At 37.9% G+C, this 18,495-nt stretch overlaps 1 protein-coding gene across 4 annotated transcripts in view; it reads left to right on the forward strand.

Annotated features, from left to right (window-relative positions):
- The window catches only part of ESRRG (estrogen-related receptor gamma), a 124,450-nt gene that overhangs the window by 97,167 nt on the left and 8,788 nt on the right, over positions 1-18,495 (forward strand). For all 4 annotated transcript variants that reach the window (XM_010080648.1, XM_010080647.1, XM_010080646.1 and 1 more), the window contains one exon: positions 15,308-15,577. In XM_010080648.1, the coding sequence (XP_010078950.1) occupies positions 15,308-15,577 (270 nt within the window). The remainder of the gene's footprint in view (positions 1-15,307; positions 15,578-18,495) is intronic.

The following is an 18,495-nucleotide window of genomic DNA, read 5'->3' on the forward strand; positions in this document are numbered from 1 at the left end:
GTGTAGCTAAGTTAGTGTGCACCAGTTAAGGACAGGGCATCACTGGTAAAGCTTTAAACCCAAAAGGAATAAGAGGGTCTAACAGGAGAAGAATGCAAAGAAAGGAAAGGCTGAAAGCAATGGTGAGAGAAATGTGAATATGTGAAGTAGCTCTGAGCATACCTAACACTTCTTGTGTAAAGCATGTGAGTAACTGAGATGTGAGTGCCTGCCTGGTCATTATCAGTCACCAGTTTGCTAAGACATAGCAGTGGGAGTAGCTCATCATATTGAACATGAAGGAAGAGAAAGAAGGTGGTGATACTAAATATCAGCTAGGGAAGGGTATCTGTGCATTAAAAGATGGGAGACGTGCAATAAAGTGTGAAGGAGCTGAGGGATAAGATGGCACAACCGTAAAAGAGTTTCTGAGTCACTCTGTGGCCACTGTTAAATTCTCTGTGTAATTAAAAGAGATAGGTGCATTCATACATTTTGTTGCAAATTGATATGATCTTTTTTTGTCAGTGATCTGAATAAGATTGGACTATAGTTTTTAATTTAGCCGATTAAGAAGCACAATTAAAATATCGTGAAAAAGATAATAATCTAAACCTCTAGGTTTTTTTTTTGCTTATCCCTGCAAAGTTGATAACAAGAGCCGGTGTATGTAACAATTACCTCCACTACTGTAAATTTACTCCAGTTTGTGGGCTGAAGTGTTAATAAATACCTTGCAGTATTCCAGAGGGAGAAGCTTTCCATCTAATTAATAAAACTGGGAAGAATACCCAGGACACTGAACTATATCTTTCTTATTAGTGTTGGCTTCTACAAAGGAGAATCCCTGAATCTCAGCACATTAGTAAATGTCATACTCCTGAGTTGCACAGAGACCTCTTGAAAAACTGCTGATTTGCTGTAGAAAAAAATCACCATAGACTTTGGAAACAATTCAGCTGGGGAATACCAAGTGTAGCAAATCAGTGTAAAGCATGGCATGCATTATAGCAGCTACAGATCTGTGCCACATTTGGTGAGTCTTAAAAGAGAAAACATGCAATTATACCCTCATTCCCCTTCCATTTTTGGCCTGTATTTACGTTAATATATTTCTCTATGCCCAAGTATGGGCTTATTGCAGTTGGGTTTTTTAGAGATTAGCAAAAACTCTTCTTTATGTGTTCTGTAAAACAAGCTTCATAAAACTCTTTATACTGATATGTAAGCTGCATGTAACTGTTTATTAAATGAAAAAAAAAAAAAGGATCGCTTGAAGAAGGAAAATGTTTTAAGCCCAATACTGAAATGAAAGTCAAAATCTGTAATGCTGATTCCCTTTGCCTTTGCAGTAATCCATATTTGGCAAAAATAAACTTTGTCTCACTATGCCTCAGCCAGTTCTGTTTCAAGGCAGTTTGCAGTAAACAACAAATTTAACATCCCAACTTTCTGACCAGCACATAATTCTTTGCAGTACTTTATTAAAATCATAGTGGTAATCTTACATTATGGAATACTGATATGCATTCTCTGACAGACTGGACATTTACCAAAATGAGTAAAAATTCATGCAGTTCTTTTGTAGAAAAAAAAATGTAGAGTGGTGCATATATATTTTTTTTCTCACATTATTATAATTATTTTTATTAGACTGGCATAGTAAACTGGTATTACTGACTCTGATAGAAATAGAAATAACATCTTTGCATTTACTTCTTACTTGAAGTTTTTGCTCTGAAAAATACTCCTGAGTATATTTGTATCTGCTTTTCATCCTACTGATACGAGCAATTGGGAAGATAAGAAGAGGTAAAGCTACAGACATTATCCATGAGGTTGATGCTAATTTGGCTAAGTATGAGTCAACTGGATGGGAAGTGAAGGAGGTACAAGATCTGCCAGTTTTTTTGTCTACATCCAGTCTTCTCTATTTTCATAGTACATGCTTCAACTGAGGTCTTCACTGAATTCTGATAATTTATTAGAGCATAAGAAGGCAATTTAAAATGCTGTCCAGGAATCAGAGTCTAGTGGTGTCGTTTAGTCTAGTATTTTAGATGTTCTAATGTACTGTATATGCTTAAATATCTCGATTTGGGTTTGATTTTTTCTTTTCCCCATTAAGAATGTTTATAATGCTTCCACACACACTGCAAGGAAGAGATCAATTCACACCATGTGCAGTGAATACCTGCCATACATGCAGCTTCAATAAAGTACGTTAACAGCAGATACTGGTCCTTAAAAGCCCATATATCAAGCATCCTCAGCATGATGCTGGAACAACCCGCATCACACATTCCCTTGCCTGTCTTCAGTTACAGCTTTGTTGGCCAGTGACCCTTCGTGACTCCATTCCCTGTTTCAGGAAATACTTCTCTGATCTGACCTGGGTGATTGCATTATTATTTTGTCCTTCAGCAAGACAGTTTTTTATATTAAAAAAACCCAACATCTTTAATAAGCAAAGGATACAAGTTAATTAGGAGGTGATCCTTATTCATTTCAGTAGCTTTTAGAATCCCCTGAGTTTGCTTAGTACAAATGCACGCATACACAGGCCTATGCAAACACACACTTATACATATACCTGGCTGCTTTTATGTGTATGATAACACCGTGGCTTTTCCATATCCACTGTTATTGTCTTTGTACAGTACCAGCTCCAGAGTGAGAGCTCAGCTGCTGTGATGTTGAATTTCTTTGCCTGGGGCACATCTCTCTGAGCTCTTCTGTTCTGAACTCTAATTGTAGGAGTAGGCTCCAAACACCTCAAAGAAAGGCACCCAAATTCTGAGGCTTCAGTTTTTAGGAAACTAGGAATGGAATGCTAGGTCATCAACATGTACTCTCCTGTCTTCAGCAGTGATCAGCACTGGGGGAAGGGACATAGATCCCATAGTAGGCAGAAGCCTCAGGAAGAAAGACATCCTTGTCCTTTTAATTTGGATTTAGAATATTATATCTGGAGCTATTCTGGCTGTCCATGTAAGCATCAGCCCTGTCTCCAAGTTCTTGGCTTCAGCAACATTCTTTGGCAAGTAGTTCCCCACTCTAGCTACTCTGTGAATGGAGAGTTCACCTCCTTCCTTCCATTTTGAATTTCCTGCGTTTCACTATAATAGTGCTTGGTCTGTGTTATGAGACAAGGAGAATAAAGGGTTTAGACCTATTTTTTATACCATTAAATTGTATAAACTTTTACTGCATTCTCTCATACATCACTATTTTGAGGAAAACAATTCCTGCTTTCTGAATCTCTTTTCCTAAGAGTTTTCCCAGGTATGTTGTTCTGCTTTACTTTCTCTGAAATCTGTCTCTAAATCTGTCCTGCTTTCTTTGGCAAGGGCTGAGCCATTCTGTCATTAATATTGGAAATCAGAGAGTATTGTTGATACTCTCCTTTTAACTTCTTTTGTCTTCTGAGATGTTTTTAGCCTCAGCCATGAGCATGACGTCAGCTTCGCAACTAATCTTGGGCTCCTGGAAGAGGTACTAATAGATGCAGTTTTCAAGCTAATGTTTTCACACTTCTCCCTGGACTCTGTCAGAGTTGGTCAGGATGCTGCATCTCTCCATCTCTTTTTCTCACCTAGAGATCATTTAGTCAGCCTTGTCTCACTCTGGAGGGACTAACAATACATATTTGGAAGGCCTTCTGTCTTAAATTAAAGAGGGCATTGATGGAGGTCACCTCCATAAAGTACATTCTGGTGATGCACGTGCCAAGATCGTATATAATCCCCGTGTTCCTTTAACTTGCACTGAATTTTGAGAAGTATTTTCACTTTCAAACTGAAAATAAAATAATGTAAGACAATGTTGCATGAAATTGCATCTCCGGTGCTGCCTCCATTGAAAGACTATCATCTAACTTCACCTCTGTGCATCTGCTCAGGATAATGCCTTTAGAAATCACGGATGTTTTGCTCTTTTCAGTCTTGGAAGCAAGTGACCTGGATTCACTTTTAAGAATGTGATTTGCAAACTTGTTGACTAGGATTCTTCATTTCGAGGATGAGTTGATTTGTCCATATAAATCCCCTTTGTTAAATTTAACAGATGGATAAAGTGACCCCTTGCCTTCCATAGAAAAAAACCATAATCCTTAAATATGTAATTTTTTTTGAGAAGTATGAGATGGTTTTACATCTTTAAGAAACCAAACAAATTCCAAACTGAATAAGAGAGACAGAGAGAGAAGGTTGCCTTTCTGCAAGCTGCCAGCTTTCCCGAGTGTCTCATCCTCTCCCCTCTGTCATCCTGAGGCAATGTGGCTGCATTTGTGTGTAGATTTATAGTTTATCTTTATCTATGGCTTCATCTGTAGGTAGCTATTATAGCCGCCTTGCCTGGATATTGTTTGGGCCTGATAGATCTGTCTGTAGTTCATCAAAGGGGAGCTGAGTGGCTAAAAGCCATTGGGTCCAGCTGAGGATGAAATACGAGCCATCAGCCTTGGTAATGGCTGTAAAATTTCATAATTACACGGCCTTTATTACATTGCATAATGATCCTGAAGCAGTATGGAACAATTAATTAAGATTTTCAACCGTGGCTCTTTCAGAAATTAAAAGGTGCTAGTGGCTGAGAAATGGGGAAGTGTCTTGTCCTAAAAGCATTAGGGATGCTTAAGAAGTACTTCCTGGGTACTTTAAAAAAAAAAAAAAAAAAAGAGTGAAGAAAAAAAGACAAGAAAAAGAAGATCAACTAGTTAAGCAGCTAATGTCAGAGTAACGTTTTTGTACTTCACTGCTAATTCTTAATGTCAAAGCTGGTTCTAAAACTCCTGCAATAGTCACTGCCATAAAGCTGTTCCTTTTCTGTTCTGTAAAAATTTTCATGCCTTTTTTCCCCCGTGTTCTGTTCTAGTCATTTGTCACCTTTATAGAAGTTGAGCTCTGCACATTATTAAATAAATGTGTGCCATGACTTAGGAGGGTCACTTAGCTGCGTATTGGGGTGTACTGACCAAGGATTTTCTCTTACACACTTTCTCATGTCTAGGCCATCGGAATTCTTTGAAGATCTCTGCAGTTTGACAGGCATCCCCAAGGAAGGCTTTTTTTTTTCTTTACTGTTTTGATATTTTCCTTCCTTTTCTTCTTCGTAAATGCAGCATATCAGATGTAATATAATATTTTCCATGAGATTGACCTCAGACCTGATCAGAAGTAATTAGATTCCTAAGGTGCTGCAAAGGTATCTCCTGGGTTTCTGGTGTACATACCGAAAGAAAGTGTTTATGGATGTGCCAGGAATACGCAGGGAGAAACGGGAGGCCTGGACCCGTGCACGTTACCTGGAGCGATCAGTCTCTGGGTGTAATTGTAAAGGCCAGCAAATTGTGATCCAGATGGGGTGTGGAGTACTCACTGTACCAATGGTAGTAGTAAAACTGATGAAAAGACAGCAAAAATAACCCTGGCACTGTCCACGCACTGTCAAAACTTTCACATCTTATGGGAAGGAATCTCCTTTTTGCTACCTGCCTTTTTTTCCCCCCCTCAAACAATTTGGATTCATACAAACTCTCAATGTAATTCTTAGGATGAGCATTGAGTATTATTGTTTTTAAATTGACCAGTCATCATGCAAGGTCCTATCGTTCTGAATTTTTTATGAGAAACTAGGGTTCCCCCCCAGGCACCTCTAATATTAAACTTTCTGCAGAAAATTTAGAAAGGATTATGTGTTTCAAGGAGGAGCCGGCTGCTTGAAGTAAATTCTCTTGTTGAGTCATTTATTCCCTTAATAGGAATTTTCTGATCTGCTGTCATTCTTGTTCACACACTGGGTGTCACTGCCTCTAAAACACTTGTCATTCTTTAATGGAAACAAAATAGTCATTGCAGTCAGAGCCGCAATGTCATTCCACTACCCCTTGCTGCGTCGGCAATAGTGAAAATGACAGAGCGGCTCTCAGTAGGGGTAATTAAAATGTAAATATTGATATTTTATTATTTGAAATTACTTTCCAGTGCGGCATTTAATATCTCTCCATCTGTGCGGCTCTGTTTAGCGGTCACTTTAGTGCAGCTCTGGGATGCCAAGCGGCGGCTTGATCCCCGTTATGTCAAAATGCTTGTTGCTGCTTAATTTTGATATCTAATTAAGTGGAAAAGTACAGTCCACACTGTAATCCATGGCATCTTAACCAGCTGCTTGGGTATATTTAGAATTAATCTCCACTATGGAATCATCCTAATGTATGCAATTAAGAGTCTGCCGATGGCTAATTAGGTGTATTAGAATCAGGCAGCTTCCTTTTTTTCCTTCTTTCTTTTTTCTCTTTTTTTTTTTTTTTTTTTTTTCCTGTATGTGGGCTGTTGTAGACTTAAGACACAGACTCCAGAGATGATCTTAATGGTACATATACTCTCAACTAGGTAGACTAGAAATTTTGCATTCATGTAGGAGAATATGTGTGACTCTTCCTCCAAGCCAGGAAGACTATAAACATCATTTAAATTTTTTGGCATCTGCAGCACATTAAGAAAATCAACTAACCAGTAGAAAAGTTTTAAAAACTGGAAAGAAGAAGGAGGAAGGTGTGTAAGACAGTGTTCTGAGCTGGCATTTTCCTATCAGAAGGTGAAAGGGTATATTTACCCCAAATTTTGCAAGCTGGAGTTTTTACTTTGGTTATGGAAAGAGATTTTAACTAGCTCAGCACATACAGGGTTAACGCAGATATGTTGATTGGATCATAAGCATGGTTGTCTCCGTATGCTAATACATTCCAGTACTGGATTCATATTATTAACATGATTGGGGAATTCCAGGAAGCCTGACTTTGCCGGATGGCAAGATGGAGGGAGCAGGGATTGCCACAGCGCTCGGTAAGGAAATGACTGGTGGCTTCCCCAGGGAAGCACAAGGCACAGCAGTGACCCAGCACTCGGAGGAAAAGCACTCTCAAAGCAGACACACAGGGGTTATTAATAACAGGCAGCATCTATTAAATGCCCAAGAAATCTCTCCTTTCTGTGGAAAAAAAAACCCAAACGCAACTGATATAAAATAATCCAATAAACTTGGTTTTGAAGCCTAACGTGCACCTGGCTGAAGAAGCTTGAACTCTAAATCTCTTGATATTCCCAGTCTGTGTGCAGCTGTTGGGAGGCTGATGCATACGAAGAGTGAGGTGAGCAGTACCTGAACTCAGGCTGATGGTTGTTATTAGTTTAGTGAGGTTCCTCTCTCAAATTTGTGTTCTTTTTTAAAAAAAAAAAATTGTTCAGTAAAAATTTTAAAAAAGGGAAATGGGTGGATTCTTTTTATTTAGTTATGTGGGACTAGGTAAGGCATACCACACGCAGGATATGCACGTATAGTGCTGACTGTTCCAAGCTGAGCAGTGTTACCCTTTTCCAGACTGGACTTTGGGGGAGATTCAGCCCTACTCATAATACTTGTTGTTTTTCGTCTATAGTCACTTTACTAATGACAGAATATGGTTTTTAGTTTTTCACCCACAAATCTGGCTTTAGTGTACTAATACTCAAATGCAGACGTCCACAACAGATTGAAGGAAAATTTGTGTGAAGTCAATATTTATGTTGAAAATATGATTGGTCTTTTTTTATATAGGCTCAGTGAAAGAAAACAATCAGGGTTATAAATACAGTCCTGCTCCATTTTCTCCCATGCAAATGTCTGGGCACACAGGTGATGCCTCAAAATATACCAAACATTTTAAAAAGCAGATTTAATATAAAATGCTGTAGGCCAGACACAGACTTTTCAAGTTGGGGGGCAAAGATGGTTTTAGGAGTACACAAGGAGTGCCAACTGTGTAACATACGGGGGGAAAGAAAGAAAAAAAAAAAGAAAATAAAAGAAAGCAGTTTACTACTTATCAGGTCTTCCTGTGTTCTCAGAGTACCTAGTGATAAATCAAAATATAGGTGTTTGGCCTGGCTTCTTTTTAATATAAAGTTAATATGAGTTTGGAGTAAAGCTATTTAAAATTGTGGAAGTTCTAATGGTAAAACCAGCCCAAAGGGAAAAATCAAGTATTAATCTGTTTAAATCTATTGTCTTATATTTTCTTTTTTTCTCAGTAAATATAATAAGGTGTGAAATGAAAATTAATGGGAAGAGTACAGTATTTCAAACCCTATGTTTCCAGAAATGACATTATAAAGTACTCCATACATAGAGGTCTTACCAAATCTCTCCTGAAGCAAGCGTGACTCACTGTTTTTTTTTTTAATCTGTAACGTTTTACTGCAGAGTATTAGCAACCGAAGGTGGTAATGTGAAGTCAGGGAGACATTCTTAATCAGTCACATTTTCCAGCTCCTTTCCATTACTATTGCTAAAGCAGCAGCTCACAAGAACTTGTGCTATAACTAGAAATAAGAGTTGTAAAAGCAGCTGCCTAGAAATATTTGGGTGGTGAGAGAGGAGTGTCTCTGATTTAGGTACTGAAATCTATTTGAACTGTAGTGAGTTATATCTCCCTATATGCATCTTACCCTGGGAAGAAATGACAAGCTTAAATTGCTTCTGTTTAGTGTTATAATGTAAGGTTTCACAGGGCAAAAGGCAAACCAGAAATATTTCTAACTGGTATTTAAATTACATTAACACCTTTTTGTATAGCTTGAGTGAAAGGTCACGCTAGACAAGCAGCATCTTCGCTGTTTGTAAATGTCTAATTTGCTGCTTTTAAATTGCTGTGAACTTCACTTACTTAAAAAAAAATGAATCCAGTGTTGCAAATACTTCTGACAAGCGAATATTTGCTTAGTGAGAATCCATTGTTCGTAATGGATTGAGAGGGACATGCAGTGTGAATGCATTTTTATTACCATGCCATCTCTCTGCTGTTGTTTCAGTGAGATGAAAGTAGCCTTGTGATAAAAGCCCTGGGTTTCTTAATGCTCTGTGTGGCATTTCCTGTCTTACTGGTAGGTGTTAGTGAAAAAGTGCTTATCCTAGGCATTTTTTTCGTGTTATAAAATATATTAAAAAAATGTATATTTTATAAGAGCTTGGATGGCAAGACTTAGGACTAGAAACACAAATAAAAAACAAGACAGGGCACAGGCGTGGCTGAAGACATCCCAGCGCTCTTGAATGCACTTTGCTTTTTGTACTCGACTTAGAGTAATTCTTGGGCACTTCTGTGTATGCAGTCGGATCTTCCTTCTCCCACGGCCACACAGCTAACAGATGGCAATTATAACTCGTAGCACAGAGAGCACCGCTCACAGCAGAGCCCCGGTGCTGCTTTTGCAGTGCTCTGCTATAGGGGCAGAAGGAGATGCTATATAGCAAAGCATCGCTCGGAAAAGTCGGTGGTTTTACTGTCTGAAAGTTGTCAGATGAAACTAATTTCTAAATATAGCTTCAGTTGGAGCACATCAGTTCTAAATAGCTTGGGAGCTGAATCCAGTAAATAGCGTAAGTGGAGCCTTTGGCTGTATATCTGGTTAGTTTTAGTTTGCGCTTTGGGACTTCATTTGTGATTTTCAAATTTGTGCAAATACCTGTGCTTTTTGTTTCATGAGCTGACATCCTTCACATGAAAATTCTCAGTTATACTTAAATTTCACCTTGTTATGACATCAATTGCTGTTATTAGCCCTTTGACCAGGTGCTCCACAAAATGAAAAAAGAAAAAACCTGAAATAATGGGTTCATCCTGGTGTAATGAGTTGTATCTGTTTCTGTTCCAGCTTTCACCAAATTTCATCTATAATCTGTGAAATATGTTTGGTGATTAGTGAGAGCACTCTCCTTCTGTTTAATGATTTCTGTAACAGCTGAAATGTTTGTGGGTCTTGATATATATTTTTTGACTACAGAGCATTTTGAAATGCAATTACATCCATTTTTTCTTGGATTAATATAATAAAAAGGATCTCTTAATTCAGCTCTAGATGTACCCTAAAAAAATGAATCATGCCATTCTCTTCCTTGGATTTCTGAGAGAATAATATTAAGTGGCAGTCAGGCTATGAAGGTTTCCTTCAGCAAATACTGTGATCATGTCTAAAAAACATTATGTACCTCTAGCAAAAATTTCACTGCTGAAATTTGCCTGACTTTTGTTTACATCCCTGGAAGCCAGCTGAAATTGTACGATGGACCCGGGCAAGCGCTGAGCGTATGCCAGGAAGGGAGAGGAGGGCAGAGTGACAGCTGTCCGTCCGAGAGCGTGCTGGGCCTGAGTATGATGGAGTGGAGTTTCTTTACACTCACTTCTGCGCAGCTGGGATAAGCTGCACGCTTTGGCCCGCTGTTTGTCATTTGACCATGAGAAACAGACTCTCTAAATTAAGAAATCTGGGCTGAAAGAAGAGGGGTTTTTAAAAGTGTTTACAATATCGGTTTGTTCTTTTGTCAGTGGTGACTATAGATCATTTTTGAAATAAGGAAATTATGCTGGAAACATTGGTACCCATAAAACATTTAGAAGGAAGTTAATCTATCAAAATTAAGTATAAATAATTTAAAAATCCAACTCTGATTTTCAACGGTATAAATATGTTTAATCTGCAACACACTAGTGAACATGTCATTTTCAAGCACAGCTTTGATTATAAAAAATGTAAATGAAGATATTTGAAGTACAAACCAGGGAAAGCAAGAAGAATATTTTACTCATAAAACTAACAATCACAAAAACAACTGGTAAAATAGATGGGAGGTGATTATCATAAAAACCAAGCAACTCCCAGATTTGCCAGCAATTTCATACCTGCATTGATCAAGTATTCAGATTTTAAACACATAACAAAGTGGAAGGGAAGTTCATTCCCTGCAAAATGAAATAAACTAGGATTCAAGTCTGAGTAGCCTGATTTAGGCATTGCATCAAATGTTTAAGGCTGAGAATAATGGTAGTGATAAGTTGAGTCACTGTCTGGTTTTTTTTTTTTTTTTTGTCCAATAGTTCTGAAAGGGCTGTGTGCAAGGCACGGATCTTACTTTGGCACTTGACCATCTGCAGCTGCTTCACTCAAGCCCCTAGTGAGTTAGTGTCCATGAAGTCCATCTTAATGAAGTAGAGGAAAGGGTCTTCAGGAATATAAAAGATTTACCCTGCTTATCTTGGAGCTGCGTGCAATGTGAAATAGAGAGCAAGTGGTGCGTGTGCTGGTATTTGAAAAAACTCTGTGGTTTAAACAGCTCCGTCTAAGAGACTGTGAACTGTGTTTGGAGCCAGCTTGGAGTGCTGAGCGCTGCAGAGCATGGTCAGCTCGCTTGCTGGCTGTTCCTATCATAAAAATGCCAAGGCCTTTTTACCTATTTATTTCTGCTTCCTTTGAGATTTGGGTTTACTGGTATGTGAAAGGAAAAAAAACCCAAAACACAAAAAAACCCAAGCATATGCTCAGTTGCTCAATCAACCTTTTCTCAATCCACACTCGGTGATCTCAGTGAGTCATTACAGCGTAATTACAATTTGAGTGTGTTACGCTGTTTGTAGAAAAGTATCTATTTTTAGCTGAAGAAACACCACAGTCCCTGAAAGGGGGAGAAAGAAAGAAAAAAAGGTAGGAAGAAAATCCGTAACCAGCAAATCAATGCTATTGTTACCTGATATTACGAGACACCCCGTAGATTTACAATGCTTGCATTCAGCCACATAAAAACCGCACTGAAAAGAATGCCTACCAGGGGTTAAATTCATATGCCTGCGCTGCAGCCTATTTCTGTCAACACTCAGCTCAGGAAATAAACATTTATGCTTTCTGAAATGAAAGTGTATTTTTGAAGACTAGCCGTCAGATATTTTTTGCCCTTCACACTTTCAAATGCTTAGCCTTTTTTGTAAGTTGACTGCAAAGTGCATCAGTTTGCTAGGCAAAAAGAAAAAAAAAAAATCTTGACAAGCGCCCATGGCATCATTGTCAAGCGAACGAGTGTCTAGTAGAAGATGGCAGGAGGGTTGGCACAAAACATGCTTCCTTCAAGCCTCTTACCTCAGGGGTACCTGACTCTTGAGAAGCCTTTCAATCCTTCCAAATGACGTTATTGCAAACTGTCATCTGGTTTGTTTGGAGCGCGCTGTATCGCAGATAAACATGCTATTTAACTGCAGGTCAAGGTACAGAGTCATTCTGCTAGCAAATGCCTGAGAACATTAAATGGCATTGACTTGGGGAGGGAGATGGAAAGAGATCAAAGTTGTCACCAATATGGTACACGCTAAGGGGGAAAAAGGTACACAGCATTGTATTTTAAAAAGCCATTATGCAGTTCTACGTTAAAAACGATGACCTGCGAGACTCTTAAAGATTAAAGAGCCCCACAATGCACGACAAAGTTCAAAACCAGCCTGTCATGCAGCATCTCAGGGCGGTTTGGAAAGAGCTTGCAGTTGTGACTGGGAAGGCTACCGCTGGTCCAGAAAGCTGGAAGTGTATTTACATCTAATTTGGAGACTTTTTAAAAAATAGTTCCATTTTAAAATAGAGCATGTCCACTTGTCACAGAACGTGGCTGATCTAGGGGATTCATGCAACAAAAGCTCAGAGAATCAGAGCAGAGTTTGGCATGAAATAGGTGTAACCTCCTCCAAACAATTAAATATGTGTAAACATATATGCCAGTGTAATCTTTTCACTGTGGCTTGCTGAACAGCTATTAAAAGGGCATTGGTGTGATAGGAGAGACATGCTGGATGCTTTCACATTTTCTGAAAAATCAAAACAAAACAAAACCAGATTAATTACAACTTGATGCAGCTTTACATTCCCACAAGAGATGTCTTTAAAAGTTAAAACATGCTTTTGCTGAGCAGGCTTTCAAGGGAAAGTTACTTCGATCAGGAAGAAAATAATCATGTTTATTTGATTTATTATTGGAGAGCAGACCAGTGTGCTTTGTATTTGCCAGTTTTTCTAGAATGTAAAAAATTTCTTTTGATTTTTTTTATGTGTCATATAAAAAACAATTAGTATATTTACAGCACCAGAATGCAGATTTTTCAAGAGTGCAGTACCATAAATTATAGGCAACATCTCATTTTTCCCCTTCACAGGGCATATGTAATTTCCTTTGACTGTGGCACACAATAAATGTTATTGAAACATAGCATTATTTATTAAAAAAAAACCCTAACCAACAAATCTGTACTAAAATAGATAAATAAAAGAAGGAAGTTGGGAGTTTTCAGGGGAAAAAAAGAATAGAGAGAAATTGCAAGTTAAACTTTTTTTAATCAAAACTGATTTTATTGCTTTTTGCTTAATTAAACTCCTCAGAAGTGTGTGAAACATTGTTATACCTGAAAAACTGTTAATTTGTAAATCACAGGGACAAAAGGGCTCCACTGCAACTTTAAAGTTTCTATGCACGTAAATGTCAATAGAGTGCCTTCTCCATCATCAGCACTAAATTCACATTGATGCCTCTTTTCTTCTCTGTATTGATCCTTCCATGAGAACGTAGATTTGTATCTGTTAATTAATGCGTCCTGAAACAGCGTTTGTATTAATCAGGCAGATAAGAAAAATTGGATGCCTGCACCCTCATGACAACCGTAAAAGTGCTGGCCCTGATAAAATCGTGGATGGACCTCAATAAAAAAGTTCCTCCTTCCACTCAATAAACTAATCATCCTGCTTTTAATTATTCGGCAGAAAGATGTGTGGAGATTGGAGAATGTGTAAATCTATTTACTAACAGCAGTGTCTGGGAGGGAGAATGGGGCTGTCACAGGACGGTGCTGCAGGCTACGTTCTCTGTCCATCTGCTACTGCAGAAAAACTGGTTCTTGAAAGCCGGGAAGGAACAGAAATGTTGAAGCTAATTGAAATCATGAATTCCTCCCTATAACCTTTCAGATAATTATTTCTTCTCCATTTCCCTCTTATTTATTTTAATCGTGGATGTGTTATTTTTCACTGTCACCTCTTCAAGTGTTTCCTGTTGCCTTTTTTTTTTTTTTTTTTTTTGAAGGCAGAGAGCTACAGTTCTATCACAAGACTTGAAAGACAGTAAGAGAAAATGAAAACAAACAAGGAGGGGGAGAAAAATGCGAGAGCGAGCGTGCAAGAGAGAGCATGCAGCCAGTTTTATATTTCATTTTTTATGGATGCCTGGTGGTTTGGATGTGGAGTTTTCTTTTTTTATTGTATTAGTTTTGCTGCTTAGTGCTTATAGAGGAAATCTTGTTTGGAGTAGATGCCTTGCAGATTTGCTAGTTGATGATATATTCCTGCTTGACTGTAACTCTGGACTTTCAAAACAGAAAAAAATGCATGTAAGTGTAATTGAATGCCAAAAAGAATGTTCTTACAGCGGGAACTCTGTCAAAGGACATGTAAGCAGCTCCATAAACAACTAAATGAAAGCCTCAGACATGTCTTAAGACCCTTTAAGAAAAGCTTGACTAATCCCCTTTGATGATTTTATTAAGTACTTGTGGTTGATGGTGCCAACTGGCAAACTGCTGCATTTCACCAACAGGCCAGGAAAATCGCTTCCTCTCCCATATTGTTTTGTAGCTCCTAATGTGATTGGGATATTAGCAGTTTGATATAATAAATTAACAGGTTCTGTAAACGTGTCTGAAAAGGTAAGACAGTAAAGATGTTTGCCCTTAGCGATCCTATTAGGAAGGACAGCAGGAAAAAAAAAAAAAAAAAAAAAGAAGAGCAAAAGTTAAATTCATTAAGAAGCATTTATTAAATTTTTAGTTGCCCTCAGAAAAAGGATGGTGTGACTGCTTGCTATTCAGTTGGCACATTAATATGCCACCCTGTTATTTCAACCTCAGTAGAGGCGGGAGCCACTACAGGGGTAATTAGCATCTTTTCTGAGGGGGGTAAGCGTTACTTTTTTTCCCCTGAGGTTAAAGTTCAAAGAGAGGGAGAATTTTCCTCTTTGTGCTAAACACCTTAACTTTTTTAAAACATCAGATCTTTCCTTTTAAAAAAGTTTTTTTTTCCGTCTCCTAAATTATTCTTCTTGGTTTGTGGTAATGATGAGCAGAGTCATCAGATGCCTGTTTCACAGCATCAGGTTTTAGAACTAAGCATGAGTATTTCAGAACAAAGACGTCATACAAATGGCAGACTATCACTGCAGTACTCCCCAAATGAATATGACTCTTACTTAAAGAACCTGCAAATTCCAACTTGTGTATAACTTAGTTCGTTTATTCAAAAATGTTTGACTTTTATATTGATTTACTTTCCTGTAGTAGGATGAGGAGGAGAGGCACAAAAGCAGAAGGAAAAAAAATAGAATACGTACATGTTTTATCACCATGCATATAAAAATCAATCAAAAAGAGGAGATCTCTGACCAATCCAAACGTGCTTAATGTTTTTCCTATTTTTTTTTTTTTCCTATTCAGGATTCTCCACTTTGTCTCTAGCTGACCAGATGAGCCTTCTGCAGAGTGCTTGGATGGAGATTTTGATTCTCGGTGTTGTATACCGGTCACTTTCTTTCGAGGATGAGCTCGTATATGCTGAAGATTATATTATGGATGAAGACCAATCCAAATTGGCAGGCCTTCTTGACCTTAACAATGCCATACTGCAGCTGGTAAAGAAATACAAGAGCATGAAGCTGGAGAAAGAAGAGTTTGTCACCCTCAAAGCTATAGCACTTGCTAATTCAGGTTGGCAGAGTAGCATGACAGTTGCTACATTTTTAATATGTCACTTCTTTTTTTTTTCCTCTATAATACTTTCTGCATGCTTGTTTTAAACCTGAAATTGCTAATTAGACCTCAGCCTAAAAGGCAACAAACAAAGCAGTGCAAACTAAGAAGAGCTTTCTGGTTCTAATAGTGGAATAAGTTCCCAAAGGAGTGGAGAATACTGCACTGTATGATTTGGAGAGTACTTTACAGGCAAAGATCCTTTCGCATGAATATAGATGTTGGTCTCCTAAATCCATCCCATAGTCCAGGCAAGTCTAATCATTGCAGTTCAAATGAACAGAAAGGATGCATGAGAATATGCTATATATGTTCTCTTTAAAGGCAGATACTGATTCATTTGAGAGGGTGCATTCAGGGTATGGGAGGAGGGAGGAAATTCTTATTTAATCTCACAAGGACCACACCTTTCCATATGGATCCTTTGTGTTTATGAGAATGCTCCTGCAAAAATTATTACCTGGGCAGGAAGGGTTACAAATCTCAGAAAGAATTTTTTTTTTCTGCATTTGAATTTGAAAGTGCTGAAGCAGTGAATACTGTCAGATAAGTAAAAATCGTTTGTGCTTTGTTGTTTTTCCTTTTGTGTCTCCTTAATGCTTTATTGTGGTCTTAAGTCCCTTTTAGCATTTGCATAAAGTTCACGATAGATCCCTCTTTAATGACATGCCGATCATTAGATACCTGTGTGTCAATAACATGCTCTGATGCTATGTTCCATTGACAGTCACACCGTGCCCCTCCATCTGCTTTTGTTTTGACCCTATCTTTGAACTTTATCTTGGTTGCTGGCCAGTAGTTTTCCCTTTAATTACAAGAAGGAAACTGTCAATAAAATCTGTTAAATGGGATGCAATGAGTGGCTTGAATGGGCGGACGGCTATTTGTTCAAATTCTGCAGCATTCAAGGTATTGACAGTTTGTTTTCTGGGGCCATATGTGACGATCAATCTCAGGCTGGGCTCAGCCGCGCTGAAAAATGAAAAACCAGATTGCTTTTGCTTACTTGTGGATGACGACTTGTGATTTGGCGCGGTCCTAGTGAGATGAGACCTTCTGCCCAAATTGCCCCCCTGAGAGCCAGGACGCGTGACTGTTTTTAGAAATAATTTTTTAATTGATTTTGTAATTAACAGTTCATCTACAATATTGATGCATGAATCCTCAGATTGATAGGAGGGAAATTGTTTTCAACAATGAAGTTGTACTTTCCTATTTGTCTTTGTAATGTGATTTAGCACTCTGCATTTTTAATTGGAAATATAATTCAAAAACATGCAAAGCCCAAATGCTTATTAGTTTCTTTGTAAAATATTCTCCACCCCACTAACTCTGCCCTTAGTTTAGAATATTATCTTATTTCCAGAGTAAACAAAATGCTGAAATGCCTCTCAAAGATGAAAATTATTTTTGATTGGAGATTTATTTATAATTTTTTACTATTGTAAATAGACACTTGAGGATGCTTTGCAGCTCCAAAATTTCTCAAAATTGGTCATGCTTAATGAACAGAGCAAGAAAGTTATCTTGAATTAGGAGTCTAAATTTAGAAGCATTTTGTATTTATTATGATTCTGTAATTCAAAGACTGAATTAGAAATATTTCTGATCTTTGATAAAATATTTCTATTTACTTTATAGAAGGGATGGGGGCTGGAATATAGGGATATGGCGTTAAATACCACTCGCCCCCTTTTTTTTTCACTAAATAAGACATGCAGTGTTTAAGTAATAATAAAAGATACTGCTGGGAAAAAAAGTTTAGTCATACATTGTGCATAGAGTGTATCAAAATCATCTGTAGCTTCATTAACTTCGCTGGGAATTACAGCCAGGATAATGTCAGAGATAAATACAATTCAGCATACAAAAATTCAGAGCACATTTAAGTGAAAATGTTTCCTTCCCTCATCTTAAAAGAAATAAAATTGCTGTTTTAAGATGAAACAATTCCAAGGAGGAGTTAAAAAAGCAGCCTAGCCATTGGACTTCCCTTTCAAAGGATCTTTTCACTGCTGGCATTCGACACCTCAGCTTCAGGTTGTACCTGCGACGGATACCAAAATTCTGTCAGCTGTAGCTGCAGAATTACAGCCCATCAAAGAATATCAGACCCCCAGTGTTTTAATTTACAAATGCTGCTAGAATTTAAGTAAAATTAAAATTAAAGTTTTTGTCCTTTTTTATAGGCAAAACCCAAAATAGCTTATTTTCACACAACTATGAACTTGATTAATGTAAATGTAACTATAGCCAAAAAAGAAATAAAATGCCATTATAAAATCAAGCAGTTAGCAATTCACATTTTAATATATTTTGTTGTTCTATCTGCTTTCTTCTAAAACTTCTGCTATTTATTTTTCTGGTTTAAAATATATGAACCTCTTTATAGTTGTGGAGAGAATGGATGAAGCATAATAAGAAATCTTGGGCATTTCAGACATTTTTTCCATATCTGCACTGTTCTAGCAAGATTCCCAGGTTGCCTGTACTGTAAAGAGTAGACAAAGATGGTTTTATGGCTCTGTATCTGTGTTAGTGATTTATGATACAGTGTCATCGTACTTTCCCTGCTGGTGTAGAGAAGCAGAAAAAGAAATTGTAGATTTTCTTCATGTTGATTATATTTTGTTTAAGCAAATACCACAAGCTTTGTTTTGGCCAACAATTCTCAGTATCATGAGCATTGAAATAGCTCAACTGCTAACTTTTCTTCAGGCCTCCAGAGTCTCCTTGTGCAGTAGTGGGGCTGAGATAATCCTGCCGTTTGGCTTCTAAAAGGTGGGGAGGAGCCGCTGTTCAGGGAGGTTCTCTGACAGCCGTTATCAAATGTTCCCTTTGCAGGGCTGGCAAATGCCACCCCGCTTCTGTAAACT

Source organism: Pterocles gutturalis, unplaced genomic scaffold (assembly GCF_000699245.1).
Source record: "Pterocles gutturalis isolate BGI_N339 unplaced genomic scaffold, ASM69924v1 scaffold25934, whole genome shotgun sequence".
Classification (NCBI taxonomy): Eukaryota; Metazoa; Chordata; class Aves; order Pterocliformes; family Pteroclidae; genus Pterocles; species Pterocles gutturalis.